At 46.9% G+C, this 16220-nt stretch overlaps 1 protein-coding gene across 9 annotated transcripts in view; it reads left to right on the forward strand.

Moving 5' to 3' along the window:
- Positions 1–15360, forward strand: part of eps8a (EGFR pathway substrate 8a, signaling adaptor) — a 31092-nt gene extending 15732 nt beyond the window's left edge. For 2 of the 9 annotated variants that reach the window (XM_017302970.1, XM_017302971.1), the window contains 18 exons: positions 452–601; positions 990–1072; positions 1144–1277; positions 1746–1804; positions 1997–2123; positions 2578–2666; positions 2770–2844; positions 2925–3073; positions 3395–3572; positions 3648–3781; positions 4750–4861; positions 5012–5152; positions 5254–5289; positions 6214–6240; positions 6785–7013; positions 7547–7736; positions 7824–7956; positions 14228–15360. In XM_017302970.1, coding sequence (XP_017158459.1) covers positions 452–601; positions 990–1072; positions 1144–1277; positions 1746–1804; positions 1997–2123; positions 2578–2666; positions 2770–2844; positions 2925–3073; positions 3395–3572; positions 3648–3781; positions 4750–4861; positions 5012–5152; positions 5254–5289; positions 6214–6240; positions 6785–7013; positions 7547–7736; positions 7824–7956; positions 14228–14338 — 2157 coding nt within the window. In that variant the 3' untranslated portion in view covers positions 14339–15360. Of the gene's footprint in view, positions 1–451; positions 602–989; positions 1073–1143; positions 1278–1745; positions 1805–1996; positions 2124–2577; positions 2667–2769; positions 2845–2924; positions 3074–3394; positions 3573–3647; positions 3782–4749; positions 4862–5011; positions 5153–5253; positions 5290–6213; positions 6241–6784; positions 7014–7546; positions 7737–7823; positions 7957–9896; positions 11046–13338 lie in introns of all 9 variants that reach the window. The other 7 variants (XR_001776233.1, XM_008401680.2, XM_008401679.2 and 4 more) reach the window with 7 other exon arrangements.
- Positions 15361–16220: the final 860 nt, after the last annotated feature.

Here is a 16220-nt window from a genome sequence, read left to right on the forward strand (position 1 = left end):
CTGCTATTAGCCACGCTAACACAGTGGTGGTAGATGCTTTACTGCTGATCTGTCAGTTTGTGTGCAAGTCACTTTTTATTTTTACGATGAACAAAAACACACCTTATTTCTCAGCACATCTATATGTTAAGTTTGTCAAAGTCGAGCATAACTGACCTACTTATAAAGCTTATATCTGGCCTTGTTAGTGTAGACAGTTCATAGCAAAACACTGCATCACGTTTTATATGAGCTTACATTTAAGTCTAGCAGAGAAATGGGGGCTGCAAGGAGTCTAGTTTAAAATAACATTGGAGCTCATTTAAGAATATTGTGATGTATATTGTGTATCGTGACATAGCAAAAATATATCAGGATGTTAGATTTTCCTCATATCCCCCAGCCCTAGTTGAGCTGCGGCTGATTGGTCGGGACCGGAGCTGACAGCGCCGGCGGTCTGGATGTGTTTCAGAGCGAGTTGGAGAACTTCCCCATCGGCTCCGTCCAGCACTGCCAGGCGGTGATGAACGCCTGCAGCTACGACTCCATCCTGGCGCTGGTGTGCAAAGACTCGGGTCAGAGCAAGGCGGACCTGCACCTGTTCCAGTGCGACGACATCAAGGTACCGGACCAGCACCGCGATCCTGACCCCTCTTATCTCAGCACAGACGATGGTTTTTGTTGCTCCAACGTTTTATTTCCGTATTCGCTGTCGTACATGGCAGCTGTTCCAGATGTATTCTGTCTCGTCAGTTTGGTTCTGATGGAAATATTTCCACATCTGGGGCTTTTATGTTTCATCAGATATTGAAGGATTTATTCCTAAAAGTTAATTGAAGTAGGGATCAGACATGTAATGTGTACATTTAACGGAAATCAAACGGGACCGAGAAAAGGATCCTGTGGTACTCCAAATCTGACTGACGTCATTCAGAACAGCCTCAACAGAGCAGCTGGTGTTTTCTGAGTTTGTGTGACTAAAAGGTGCTGAAGGTGTCGTGCTCCAACAGGCGAATCTGATTCACCTGGACGTAGAAAGTGCCATGATCGATGCCAAAGGGGGAAAAGTGAAGAAACGACCCGAGACGCTGAAGTAAGAAAACCTCAGACACTTCCTGATGCGGCTTCTAATGCTGGCTGCTGATTGGCTGATCCATCTTACAGGATGATCCTGAAGAGCGACGGCATGATCCCGCCTCCACCCACCACCCCCGCCCCCGAGGCACCAGCCTCATCCAATCAGGACAACAGGGGGCGGGTCGCCGCCTGGTCGGCATGGGCCAATGAACAGCAGCACTGTGAGTGATGTCATAGAGGGGAGGAGGGGGAGTAATTATGTTTGGGGTGGGGGGGTAATGACCTGGTGGATATGCAGAACCTCAGAACGTCCGCCATGTTGTGAGTGGCATAGGTTTATTGGGAACAAATAAAATTACACTTAAAGCTGGAATTTCACAATAAAAGTCATGCATTAACAGAAGCTGAAACTTAAGTTAAAACTTAAGTTTTACTCACAATAATAATCAGGGGTTTGGCACCGCTAGCTAACAAGTTAGCTGTGCTAACGCTAAAGCATTTATCATAAATGTTGGTGGACGATAATGCTACAGTGGCCTGGAGGTTTGGTCTCCTGTAGATGTGTCTCCACTTCCACACACCTGAGTCTCCTAACGAGGTCTGAGCGTGTTGGACCAGGGAGACTCTAAGCTGCAGGACGCCGGCCCTCCGTTGTTCTAAGTGATGACCTGCGTGGCGTTGCGTTGCAGGCGAGCAGCAGGACGATGGTGCGGCGGACATGGCGGCCCTGCGGGTGGATCGGGACGTGGTGAGGCTCACATCTGGCGCAGATTGCTGCATGGAGAAAGTTAAGCTGATTGCAGGCCCAGTTTGATCTGAACATAATCAGAGTTTGGAGGAAAATCAGCTTAAAGTTAGAGCAGCGGGCGGACTGTTGGTTCAGGTTTAATCATTAATGCCTCAGCAAACCGACTCGTAATCCAAGTTGTTGTTTGTGCAGCAAATCCTGAACCACATCCTGGACGACGTGGAGTTCTTTGTGACCAAACTGCAGAAGGCGGCCGAGGCGTTCAGCGAGCTGAGCAGGAGGAAGAAGGGCAAGAAGGGCAAGAAGAAAGGGCCGGGAGGTGGCAAATTCAGACATTACTGTATCTGATGCAACATATTAGAAATAACTTCAATGAAGATTTTAGACTTTTATTTTGATATACCTTATTTATTTGAAATATATTTGAATTTTGGTTCAAATTTAAAGTTTTTTAATTGTTTGCATTTTGAAAACTGGAGAGTTTTAGTTGATTTTTAAATCCCAACAAAATGTTTTCCATGTTAGTTTTACTAAAGATCAAAATTAGTTGTTTTCCATTTTAAAATATAACGATTATCAACAAAAAACCTTAATTTTAATATCATTTACTTGGTGCTTTTTTGTATTTTAATTTTAGTTCGATTATTTGTTTCCTAAAGTGTCTAATTGTTTTTGTTTTGAGGAAATAACACAAAGAACCCAAATAATTGGCTTTAAGTAAATAAGAGAAAAACGCAGCATTCTGACGTGCTGGTGCTCGTTTCGTCCACCAGAGGGCGTCCTGTCCCTCAGGTCCAAGCCTCCCAGTGAAGAAGAGTTTGTAGACTGTCTGCAGAAGTTCAAACATGCCTTCAACCAGCTGGTAATTGGTTCCAGTCCATTTAAACTGGTTTGGTTCTGATCCAGACTGTAGCCAGAGGTTACTGGTTCTGCAGAACCTTCTGACCGTCTGCTCTGACCCACAGGCGAAGCTGAAGGACCACATTCAGAACCCCAGTGCCGTGGATTTGGTCCATTTCCTGTTTACGCCACTCAGGATGGTGAGTCCAGGAATGACATCACTAACGGTGTACCTGCTCCAACAGAACCGAGCAGAACTCCCGGGTCTCCCTGTCCCCAGGTGGTCCAGGCGTCCGGTGGTACCGAGCTGGCCCGGAGCGTCCTGGTTCCGCTGCTCAGCAGAGACGCCATCGAGTTCCTCCACGCCGCAGGAACGGACGAGGAGCGCCACCTGTGGGTGACTCTGGGTGACGGCTGGACCAAGTGCAGGTCAGAACCATGATTCGGTTCTGTTCTATATCGGACCCGGTTCTTTTCAGGTTCTTGTCTGTTTCTATATTTGGCTCATATTTCTTCCTGTAACAGACCAGAGAACAGGATCGATAAAGTTCTGGTTCTGGTTCTGGTTCTGTGCTCTTCGCATTATTTCTGTCGGTTTCAGTGAGATTTTTTATTTTCATATTTTCTTTATGTTCTCATCAGAAGTTTCTCATGTTTGTTCAGCCTGAATAATTTACTCTATTTCCTGTTAAGTACTTGTTGGTTTCCATGGTTACTGATCTCATGGCGGCCGCTCCGCGTGTTTTCCAGGCTGGAGTGGCCGAAAGACCACTTCTTCCCCCAGGTGGCGCTGCGGTTCCGGGACGGCTGGGAGCCCCCCGTGGTTCCGGCTGTGGCTCCGAGTCGGGAGCAGGAACTCCTGCAGCTGGCCGAGAGCCTGGTGAATGCCGACGCCCGCGGCGCGACCGACCTGCGGCCGTGTCTGGAGGTCTGTCGATCGGAACCCGCCGGAGGTTCTGGTGCGGACGCCCGCTAACGCGCTTCGTGTTCTGTGTTTCTGCAGCAGGGGGCGCTGCAGCGGTTTCCTCTGGCTGACGGGTACGCTCTCCATAACTCCGCCTACAAAGGCTTCCAGGTCCTGGACCAGAACACGGCCGTGGCTGCTTTCAAACACGCCGTCAGCCGCCGTGTGGACCGGTAACCGCAGGTCACATGACGCCCTGGAGAACTGGCCCCGCCCCTTGGCAACGCCGCTGCCGCTAGCACTACGGCTAACATTGCCGCTAGCGCTGCGGCTAGCATTGCCGCTAGCGCTGCGGCTAGCACTGTCGCTAGCACTACCGCTAGCGCTGCGGCTAGCATTGCCGCTAGCGCTGCGGCTAGCATTGCTGCTAGCACTACTGCTGGCGCTGCGGCTAGCATTGCCGCTAGTGCTGCGGCTAGCATTGCCGCTAGCACTGCCGCTGGCGCTGCGGCTAGCATTGCCGCTAGCGCTGCCCCTTCATTGGCTCAGTCATTAGTAAATACATGATGAATCAAAATACGAAAAATATTCTGATGGTGATAATAATCACACTGAACATGTTTAAAAATATTAATTTTTTATTTACATTTGAAAATTGTAATTCTAAATATTTACTGTTTGTGTTTAATGAAGATTAAGATTAACTGATTTCTTCTTAGCCTCCTCTTAACTGATAATTTTTCTACACCTAGATTTTAACAAAAATATTAACAATTATTAGTTATTCTGACGTTTAAAAAGAGTTTATTGGGTTTTTCTGTATTGTAATTATTTCTTTAATTGAATGCATTTGTCTTAATTTGTATTATTTTGGTGACGTAAGTCATTTGATGAAAATCAAATGTTTTCCTTCATGTATTTATTAATGTTTCAAACCGATGAAGTTTCTTTCTTGATTCTGTTCTTCGTTTTCTCTTTTCAAACCGGATGATCGGACTTTCCTCCATCTTTAAGTCCTTCTGAGCTGCAGCAGAAGGTTCTGGGTCGGGTCTGGATCCAGAACCTTCTAATCACAGGGAACATTTCTCCAGGGCGTCGGGCCCATGTTGGCTCTGTTTTGATCCGTTAGCAGACTCTCAGATGCTCCTGGTATCGGCGCTGCTGCAATCCGGTTCTCATCGTGACCCGTTCTGTCCCTCAGGAGTTTGGACCCACAGATTCGACTGGATCAGAACCTCTTTGCCAAATCAAAGTACGACTTTGTGGCGAGGAACAACACAGAGCTGTCGGTTCTGAAAGACGAACTCCTCGAGGTAAACTGCTAACCGGTTCTGGTTCTGTTCTGGGTCTGAATGAACGGCTTCTTTAGAACACAGAACCAGAACAAACGGGTTCTGCTGAACTGTCAGGAACCATTTCTAGACCAGGAGTCAGAGCTGACGGGCCCTGGTTCTGTCTGGCAGGTTCTGGATGACCGGAAGCAGTGGTGGAAGGTCCGGAACGGTGCCGGTGCCGCGGGCTACGTGCCAAACAACATCCTGGAACTGACCAGAACCTCGGACCTGACCGGCCGTGGAGACCCAGTCTACAGCCACACCATCCAGGTACCTCACCTTCATCATCATCATCATCATCATCATCATCATCATCATCATCATCATCATCTCGCTCATCTTCATCCATGTTTCGTTTCTCTTGGCTGAAGCTCATGATGCCAAAGAAGGAGTTTGAGTTGTTTAAGGTAGGAAGAGCCGGACTCTGGTTCTGATGCTCCGGTTCTGATGCTCCGGTTCTGCTTCCTGGTTGCTTTGCTGTGGGTCTCTTAAAGGAACAGTCCCTCATTTCTGGTCATTTGGGTCAGATTCATGTCTTCATCTCTCTGTATCTCAGAACTATCAGAACCTTCAGAACCATCATCAGGGGTCAAACCGGGTCTTTACCCGGCCCAGTTATCATTCTGGTCCTTTTCCAGATGTTCTCCAGAATGTTCAGCTCAGAGTGATGGTGGTTCTGACCCGCTGGGATGATCAGAACCTTTTGGGTTTAGCCAGTTTCTCCGTCCAATCATAGTCAGGTTGTGTCCTCTGCTAGATTACTTCCTGTTTTCTGTCCAATCAGAACCCAGTAGATTCGACCTCTGATTGGTTCTGGAGGAACTGGACCTGAAGCTGGTCATGTCCCATCAGAACCAGAGGACCGGTTCTGGTTCTGTGCAGAGTGTTGGACTGTTCCTTTAATCGGTTGGAGCCGCGGGTTGCTCAGCCTGGCAGAGAAAAACGGGTTTTAGAAAAACTCTTCCTGAAGCCACGACGGCCAAACGTTTAAATATTTAGCAAATATTTCTCAACATTGAGTTTGGAGTTAAATATTTAATTCAAAGGCTAAATATTTAACTTTCTAACTGAATATTTATCTCCATAAGTAGAAAGCCAACTATTTAACTGTGGCATTTATAAATGGACTTTTTAAAGCTAAAAACACAGTCTGACTTATGAACCCTGATTTCTTTCTCTTGTGACTAAAAACCCAAATTATTGCTGTGAGTTTTTGCCTGACTCTGCAGATTGTTGCTACATTAGAGTCCCTGCTGGCCAGATTTAGAGAGTTATGGTGAATAAAACATGTTTCATCTTCTGACCTCCATCTTTGCTCCATTTCACCTCAGCAGCAGTTACTGGGAGAGTTAAACGAGGTAAACCATCATTTCCTCATCGTTCGGGACGATCTAACATTCATCAGAACAAAATCCTGTTTGATTTAACTTGATCAGGATGTTTCGTCTGCTTATTTTTATTCCTGGCCTGGATCAGGCTAAAGCTGAGCAGCTGAAGTTCTGAGTTTCTGATCCTGATCAATGTTATCACATTAAGGTTGTGTGAATATGATGACCAAAGCTGAAAACCCCTAATGTGACATAAAGTTCATCCATGTCATGAAAATTAGTAACATTTTAAGGTAATTTGTTTAAAAGGCTCTAAAACTGCGGCCATTTTTAAAAATGTCCTTGATGAAACTCAGGTGGCTGATGGGAAATCTGAAGAGCTGAGGGGTTAGCATGCTAATGACTGTTTATGCTAGTACCTACATATTGTTAAGTGATGAGCTGCAGTACGAAGTAGGAATAGTTTCCTCAATTTCAGGTTTTAAGGCGGAGCTTTACTGTGACCTTTGAACTTCTGATAAAGCTCCAAACATCAGGAAGAAACGGACACTAAGGCGGTTCTGTTCTCCTCCAGAAACAGACCACAAAGTCGGACCCGCCTCCAGGTAAACCTCAGATGTCCGAGGTCCCGTCACCGCCCGCCCCCCACCGGCTCCCCACGCCGCCGCTTCCTCCCCCCGCCGCAGAACCTGGCAAACTGAGCGGCGCCGCGCTCAGCCGCAACAACAGCAGCACGTCCAGCGATGCCGGCGGCACCGCCGCAAGGGAGCCGGGTGCCCAGAGGGCCGCCGCCGCCACAGGACGTGAGTTCACTCCTCACAGGACAGGACATTGTGGACAGGAAGCTGGAAATGGGAAGCTGTGGATAGGAAGCTGGAAACAGGAAGCTGGAAATGGGAAGCTGTGGATAGGAAGCTGTAAACGGGAAGCTGGAAATGGGAAGCTGTGGATAGGAAACTGGAAACGGGAAGCTGTGGATAGGAAGTTGTAGATAGGAAGCTGGAAACAGGAAGCTGTGGATAGGAAACGGGAANAGCTGTGGATAGGAAACGGGAAGCTGTGGATAGGAAGTTGTAGATAGGAAGCTGGAAACAGGAAGCTGTGGATAGGAAACTGGAAACGGGAAGCTATGGATAGGAAACTGGAAACGGGAAGCTATGGATAGGAAGTTGTAGACAGGAAGCTGGAAACGGGAAGCTGTGGACAGGAAGCTGGAAACGGGAAGCTGTGGACAGGAAGTTGAGTCATTATGAGGAAAATGTCGTCTGATAACTGCAGACTCTAGCTCAGCTTTGTGTTTTTGTGACTCTCACGTCATGTGGTTCTGCTTCTGCAGGCAGGAAGTCCAACATGGAGGAGGTCCAGGACGAGCTGGTCCACCGGCTGACTTTGGGTCGGAGCGCGCAGAAAAAGTTCCAGGTTCCGTCTCGGAGCAACAGCGGCAACCTGCCGGCTCCAGGAATCACCTACGACTCTCCACCAGATGAAGTGAAGGCCTGGCTGGAGGCCAAGGGCTTCAGCCCAGTGTGAGTGCAGCGGATCGGACCGGGTCTCTGGACCGGACCGGGTCTCTGGACCGGACCGGGCCGTGACCCCCTGCCGTTTCTCTGCAGGACCATCAGCAGCCTGGGCGTTCTGACCGGAGCCCAGCTGTTCTCCCTCAACAAGGAGGAGCTGAAGACGGTTTGTCCCGACGACGGGGGGCGGGTCTTCAGCCAGGTGGCGGTCCAGAAGGCGGCGCTGGAGGTGGGAACTCACCAATAACTACCAATAATGTTGGCACATTAGTGCTTAAGTTGCTGCGAATTGATTAACAAAAATAGATTAAAATAAAAATATATATATTTTCTGGGAAAATTAACAAGGAAATTCCAAATTAAGTTCTAATATTTGGATGAAAATATTTTAAATAAAAATAGATTTGTGCCGATCAGGGTTTTTCCTGCCGATACCGATCACCCGTTGAGAGCCGATCACCGATACCGATCACATAATTATTATGTTTTTAATCATAAACACTACCAGTTACATTATGTGGAAAAAGAAACCATGAATTCACCTTAATTTAGACAAAAACTTGTTTTTAATAACTTTTTCCAAGAAGAAAACTAAACAAAACAGGCATTGTGCAAATTGTCCTGCTATCAATAAAACTATATTTAACAGACTGATGACATATGGAGGCTCTGAAGAGGCTAAATGATGCAAAGAGCCAAAATAAAACCTCAACATTGCCAAAAAATTTAAGTATAAAACTTAACATTCAAAGGCAAATACAGGATCCATTACAATAAACAATCCAGAGTTACTGAATGAAAACTTCCTGTTAGCATGGCGGCTAGCTGATTACTGCTAGTTCTGAGTGGCTGTTTCTGACTGAGTGGAGTAATTATGCAGAGCAGGGAGGAGATCCATTATTTTTAGAGATTATCTGTCTCATGTTAGGACAGCGAAAGTTTTAATACGTATGTAAAATGTATTTTTAGGTTAGAAGCTGCAGCTTTAAGCAGAGGTTCGGTGTGAGAGTCACTACCAGGTGGAGCAGAAGCGGCGCTCCGTCTGTGAAATATTACTACCTGTAGCGTAGCAGCGGTTCAGCAGCGAGAGCAGAACCAGCGTCTTACATCGCAGCTCAAGACTTAAATCATTTTATTTGTTTAGCTTTCTGACCGTCATGCTAATCCAGGTGAGTGTTTGTAGCTGTGCTGCTTTACCTGCTATCTGATCCTCCATGTCTTTTTTACTGCAGTGAGCCTCGATGTAGCCAAACTCCGTCARGTATRRCATTGTTTTTATGTCGTATTAGCTTCGTTGTGTTGATGCATTTTGACCTGCTTCAATTTTTCGCCGCAACACGCAAACGTCCCCGTTCACTCAGTGCGTTATAGTTATAGTTCCACATCGCTCAGGATTTGTTGCTGCGCGTTTGCAGAGTGAAGGAAAGAGGAGACCAGCTGCACAGGCAGGCTGAGAAATGAGATGCAGGTGATCGGCAACAAGAGCCACTGATCGCTGATCACCGATCAAACACTTTTTCACAGAAATCGGCCGATTATGATCGGTGACCGATCGATCGGCACACCTCTAAAAATAACTGATATATTAAAATCAGCATTAGTTATTTAACAAATTAAATGTTAATTTCACAAATTTCATTGAAATAAAATAAATCTGTTTTGATATAATTACAAAGCAACAATAGAAATTCAGTTTTATGTTAAAATATTACTTAATAGATTAGTATTTTATTTATTACGTGTTGAATGATGTAAAATCATGAATGAATTAAATCCAGGAAGTTCCGAGTCTTCAGGTCCAAACATGGATTATAGTTTATTTCTGCCTAACATGAAAAAGGTTCAAAGTTTTTTTCCCAGATTAATAAAATAAAACATCAGATTAAAAATTAAATCAGACTTAATCTCAGTTCTGATGATGATGATGATGATGATGAAGATGTTCACCTGGCGGAGCTTCCAGCTGATTGGTCCGTTAGAGGAGAACCTGGAGGCCCAGAACCGCAGGACCGTTTCATACTGGTACTGCAGCAGAACCAGCCATGAGTCGGTCCCTCTGGCCCGGTCCGGTCCTCCGGGCCCGTGTTCCGGTCCCGGTCTGGTCCGGTCCTGGTCCCGTCCCGGTTCTCCAGCGTCTCTCTGCTGTCGCTGTCTGCTTCCCTCCTGCAGGTTTTCTTCTGAGCCTCCTCTGATCTTCTGACCGGCTGCATTCAGGTACCGTTTCTCTGTGGCGCCTCCACGGCCCGGTTCTGTTGGCCAGAACCGCAGTAAAGTCAAATGGACCGGACCCAGACGCAGCTTCCTGTAGAATAATTTAAACAGACTCTGACCTGAAAACCAGCCGAAACTGAAGTTGCGAATATTTTTAACTGAAATAAAACATTTAGTTCATAAAACTAAAACTGAGATTTCAGATAAAATGTTTTGTTCTCATGAATCCATGGAAGTGAAACAAACCGCTGACATCATCTGTAAATCGCGGCGCTCCACTTCCCTCCTGCGGCACAAGTTGGCCCAGAGTCGGACGTTCAACAACTGAACCCATTTTATTATCTCCTGCTGAGGATCGTAACCCAACTGATGCAAACATAATCACAATTAAAGCAGCGAAGCGCGCCGAAGGCCGATTGGGTCCCGCAGCCGTCTGCCAGGCGACACACACCTACACCTTCCGCAGCGCTCCCTGACGAGGCACAAGCCCGGTCGAGCTATTGGGCTTTTTAGAGGCTAACAAAGGTCAATCCTAACACGTTTACTGACAATAGGATAATGCATGTATGATTTAGAGCAGTCTGTCTTCCAACAGAAAGAAAGACTGCTCTAAATGCTCCTTCCAACAGGTGACTTCCTCTTGGAAGGGGGCGGGGCTAAACTGATGTCACCTATTGACCAATTGAATGTGCTGAGCTCTGCTCTGATGAAACAGTTTGATGCTGTTGGGAGCTTCTATGGGGAAGTTATTCCATCTTGATGTTTCATGGCGAATGGCCAGATTTGAGGCTTGGCCACGCCCACATGCTCTGACATAGGAAAATTCCTTTGATAACTTTTGACTCTCCATGCCTCAAGATTCTGCTGTCTGAGTTTGAAGCCTGGATCTCAAAAGCTCTAGGACGAGTTCGCTCAGATACGACATCAATGAAATAGACAAAATTTTGTTTGTTGTGGCGAGTACGCCAAGTTCGCCACTTCGCCACGCTCCCCGAACATGTACGAAAAGTCTTTTTTTTTTACTTTTACAGCCCCATGTCTTTTCTGCATTCTGACCAAGAAGGAAGCCGATTGGTCGAAAACTCGAGGAGTTCGTTAAAGTTCGACGTGAGTAAAATTGAAAAATGGCCAAAATGTACCTTTGACCCAAAATGGCCGCCTCCATGAGCATTTTAGAGGGTACCTCCAAGAGACTTTTTTTCTTGATTTGGGGAGATCTACCAACATACCAATTTTCAGATCTCTACCTATGGTTTCCCCCAACTCACGTTAGGGGGCGCTGTAGAGCAGTTTGGCCACGCCCACTTGCGATTCCACCAGAATCCAAAACTTTTCGTCGGGGGACAATTTTGGGTGAAGTTTGGTGAGATTTTGAATATGTTAAAGGCCCCAAACAGCCGCGTTAAGTGACGGAAAAATCATAAGAAATCCTGCGATTCCAAAGGCCTTCGCTTCGCTCGCAGCGCTTTGCAGCGCTTCGCAGCGCTTCGCTGCTCGTCCCTAATAATATGGCCTTTTTGAATTCTGCACCTATGAAAAACTAAAGCATATTAAAGAAACGCCAGCAAACAATAAAAACTAACAAGTGAATTAGACAACGAAATAAAACCAAAGTATAATAAAAACTGTGGGAGCCGGTGTTCGTTCATGATTCTGATGAACTGCCGTCAGACTCTGAACGCTTTCTGACAACTAACCCACCCAAGAAGAAGAACATGGCCGTCGCCCAGCAGCGCTCCGTTTACGGCAGTAAAGATGGCCGCCGCAGCAGTCTGGATGGATTTCATTTATTTTTTGTAAGTTGCTCAGATCAGGTAAAAACATTGGATGCAGGGCCGGCCCAAGGCATAACCAACTAGGCAGCCGCTTGGGGCCACTAAGGGCCCCTTCAGTGGAGCTGGTTTTTTAGTAGTTTCTATGTTATTATATCAAAAACGCACAATTTCATTATGAAGTGACTTGTTTTTACAATAACATATATATTTGAAAATGTATGTAGAAATCATTTTATGGATAAAAAGTAAATGCTCTGGGGGCCCCCTGGTGGCCGCGGTAGGTACTGCACGCTCCTCTGGTAACAGGAGCTGCAATGAGCATCCAAAACTCGTCCATGTCTGACGACGTCTAGCTAAATGTTTCTACGTCAGGCTGCATGGAGGAGCTGCAGCTGAGATTCGCTGTTTGCTGCTGAGCAGAATAAGCATTTTGTGGCTAAAACATTATTTTTCTAAGTTATGTGAAACTTCTGTTAAAATCATTTGAAGGCTCAGAATCAGTCCGGTACCGGTACCAGTCCACATTCTCAGGGGAGAAAGACTCACCTGGTGTAAATGACATTTTTAGCTATTGGAGTTACGCTTTAGATAAATTAATTTAATCACAGACTGTCATGAATGTGTGTAGCTGCACCGATTGCAGTTTTCTGGCCGATCCCTGGTTACCGATCTTTAAAAAGCCTGAGCTGCTGGTTTTGGTTTTGGCCGATATGAATGTTTTTGTCTGAAATGTTCCTAAATATAGCAGAAGGTCACTGATTTGCCACAGTGGGTGAATATTGTTAACTGTAAACATTCAGGTCTGACCTGGTGGGTCGGTCAGTCAAACCTCCCACTGCAGAGCAGAAGGACAGAGGCTGATTTATAAACCTTTACTGATGAAGATGAGATCAGGGGATAAGATCGGCTTCCATCGGCCGATCACGATTCCCCAAAGTTAAGGAAATCGGCTCCCAGAAATCAGTTGGCCGATAAATGTGTCATATTATACATGTTTATAATGTAAACAGCCAGAGATGCAGTAAGTTTGTAGCAGGTGTGAGAATCTGATGATGGGAGTGCTGGCTGCAGCCGGTCCACAATGTTGGAGCTAAAGGCCCCAAAACCACATTTTGCTTAGGGCCCCATGCGGGCTTTGGCCGGCCCTGGTTGGATCTGTCGGGGGTTGACGTGACCTCCTGACCTTTTTACCTTCAGATTATTGACCTAAATCTGGACCAGGACGTCCCGTCCTCAGCTTGGACTGTCGGCCTGACGGCGCCCCCACATGGACAGTCTCAGGGTTTAGGCGGACCTGGCCAGCAGAACTAGTCTAGAGGAGTTTCCTGTGTAGCTGCAGCGCATGTCCTCCCTGATTAGCTCTGCCTGGTTAGCTCTGCCCCAGAGTGACCCCCATGACCCCGCCCCCATGACCCCACATCATGACCCCTCCCCTATGACCCCTCCCCTATAACCCCGCCCCTATGACCCCTCCCCATGACCCCTCCCCCATGACCCCTCCCCTATGACCTCTCCCCCATGACCCCGCCCCTGTGACCCCGCCCCATGACCTCGCTCCCTCCCTGCAGAGAGCAGCTCTAGATCGGGTCTGAGGCCTCTCTCTCTCTCCCTCTCTCTCCGTTTAGTCTGCAGATGGGGTGAGTATCAGTTACTGGTTCTGATCTGGACCAGCAGGTCCAGATCAGCACCTGCTGGTCCAGCAGCAGCACAAACATCACAGCTCAGAACCAGATTCTGGATCCAGACTCCCCAGAGGTTGCTGACCCCCTTCAGTGTTTGGGTTTTATCCGGCTGGTTCTGGCTCTGCGGCGCCGCTGCAGATGTTTGTGCTCCCTGCCGTTACCCAGCATGCATCCTGATTCCTGCAGCTGACCCTTGCTGCTTGGCGGTTCCCTGACCGGGTCGGCGCCGCTGGACAAAGCCTGGCCGGCGCCGACAGAAGAGGATGCTGGGAAACCTGCTGCCAGGCGATGCTGACGCTCATTAGAGTTTTGGCTCAGAGGCCAGCAGGTCTGTGGGAGACTCTCAAAGCGGACCAGAACCAGTTAAACCAGATGAAGCTAGCTGATTGGTTCATAAACAGGAGGCTCATCGGTCTGCTTGGTGACAGCCCCAGGGGTCAAAGGTTGGATTGATTCTGTAGTAGCACCATCAGACCTGAGCAGTAACCCGTTACTTTAGCGCTAGCCGGTGGCGCGCTCCGTTTTCTGGCGTTTTGATCAGTCGGGTCTCGTCCGATGTCACACTTTGCTGCTGCTGACTGAGTCCTTCATCCTGGAGACCTCAGAACCTAAAACTGGACCGGGGGGAACCCGTCCTCCCTTTCTACATCTTTACTGGAGGGCTATTGGGCGACCCAGCAGGAAGCGGCTCACTCAACTTCCTGTTAGCTCAGCGGGTCATAAGCAGCAGAGACGGTTTCATAGCGAAGCGTCCCTGTGAGAGTCTCCTGCGCTCAGGTCTCCATGTCCTGCCCGTGTCCTCACGTCTGTCCTCTGTCTCTGTCTCCCCCAGAAGAGTTCAGGCTCTGAGCTGCAGGAGATCATGAGGAGGCGGCAGGAGAAGCTAGCAGCTAGCACCGTCGACTCGGGGGTGGAGTCTTTCGACGAAGGCAGCACCCACTGAGCGTCCGCCGTCTGTTTCCCGCTCTCCACCCACAGGCGGCAGCTGACCGGGCCGAGTTCGTGGAGATCATGCGGCGCAGACAGGAACTGCTCAGCTTGTCGCCGTAGCAACGGATGGACATCCAGAAATCACAGAACCTTCTGCCATGTTTGCCTGAACTTGACGGGGACGTTTTGCTGCTTGTAGCTGATTTTTCCAAAGCGAAGCCTCACAGTATTAATGTTGGACCGTCTGCTGGCGGCTCTTTGTGCCTCTCGGGTTTTATTCTCACTTCCTGGACGGCAGAAAAACGTTCCTGCATAAATACGTCTGATTCATACTTAAAGCAAAACCGTTTTCATTTTCCTGCCAGTTCCTGGATTTAAATGAAACATTGAGATAAATCTGGAGAGTTGTGATAATATTCATCTCTGCATGAATGTGAAGCTGGATTTATTTCTCAGGATCATAAAGTTTAGTTCATATGTTTAAAACCTGGAATTTTCTAGTTGTTCTGTGACTGAATGGGATAAAAATCCATGAGAAGCACAAACTGAAGCTGCTGAGTTTAAACGCAGATGGATCCGTTTAGTCCGCTTTCTGATGCCGTAGGCGTTGAAACTGAAGGATTATATATTAATTAAGATAAAACTGCTGTACACAGATTTATTCTAGATTTGATGATCTTCAAATGTGAGAATGTATTTGAGCTCAAGGTGAAGACTGTAGGACTGTCATGAATGTCTCCGCCCACATGTGCAGGTGAGTCAGCAGAACCGGGTTGGACTGAGGCCGGTCCTTCAGGGATGACCCGGAAATGATTGCTGCTGTACCTGTGTGAAAACTTCTGCTGAAAGGGGAGGAAGTTAGCGTGTGAATTGTAGCACTGCAGCGCTGTAATGAGACTGGTGACCTGAGCTACTTTGCTTTAAACTGATCTTTACCCAATCAGGTGTAGCGGCCAATCAGAAAGCAGCATCAGTAGTTTTCATCGTGCCTTTTTCCATGTAACTGCTCATTCTGCAATAAAGGGTTTCCATAAATCCATGACTCCTGCAGGTTCAATCAGCAGCTGAACCAAAAGGTTTTCAACAAACATCTGTTTAAAAATGGGTGTTTATTTTGTAACGTTCTCATTATGTGACTAATGGAGACGTATGATGTCACAGTTTTAGGGTTACGCAATAAAAAACATTGATCATAGCTTAAACATGAAACTACAACATTAGATAGTATAACATCAAAAAGCAGCTCATATTTTACACTTTTACCTCATTTTCAACATGGTACAGTTTGATTTTTTAGCTCATTTTTGATGTACAATAATTGCTTCATTTTACCTCATTCTGGGCGTCATAGCATAACATGCATCATATTTCATTTTTAGATCAGTCTTGACGTCATAGTATACTAAGCTTCATTTTACCTCCATTTCCTGACTCCATAGTAAACTTAGCGTGATTTACATAATTCTTGACTCCATAGCATAACGTGGCATTTTATCACATTTTTGACAGTATACCATCTACCTCATTCTCTGTCATAGTATATACGTCATTTTACCTCTTTCTTGACTTCATAGTACACGAATGCTTCATTTTACATCATGGGCGACTGTGGGTAGAGTGTCGTCTTGTGATCGGAAGGTTGCAGGTTCGATTCCAGCTCCTCCTGCCACATGCCAACGTGCCCCTGGGCCCTTAACCCCAACTCGCCCACCGATCGGTGTGAATGTGACTCTAGTGTAAAACGCTTTGACTGGTCAGAATGACTGGAAGATGTAAGTTCAGTCCGTTTCTCCATGTCGTAGTAGCTCTACCATCTACCTCATTCTGACGTCATCATACTGTGCTGCATTCTATGTAATTTTACACTTCATAGCACAATATGTGGCATTTTACCC

This window comes from Poecilia reticulata, unplaced genomic scaffold (assembly GCF_000633615.1).
Source record: "Poecilia reticulata strain Guanapo unplaced genomic scaffold, Guppy_female_1.0+MT scaffold_125, whole genome shotgun sequence".
NCBI lineage: Eukaryota > Metazoa > Chordata > Actinopteri > Cyprinodontiformes > Poeciliidae > Poecilia > Poecilia reticulata.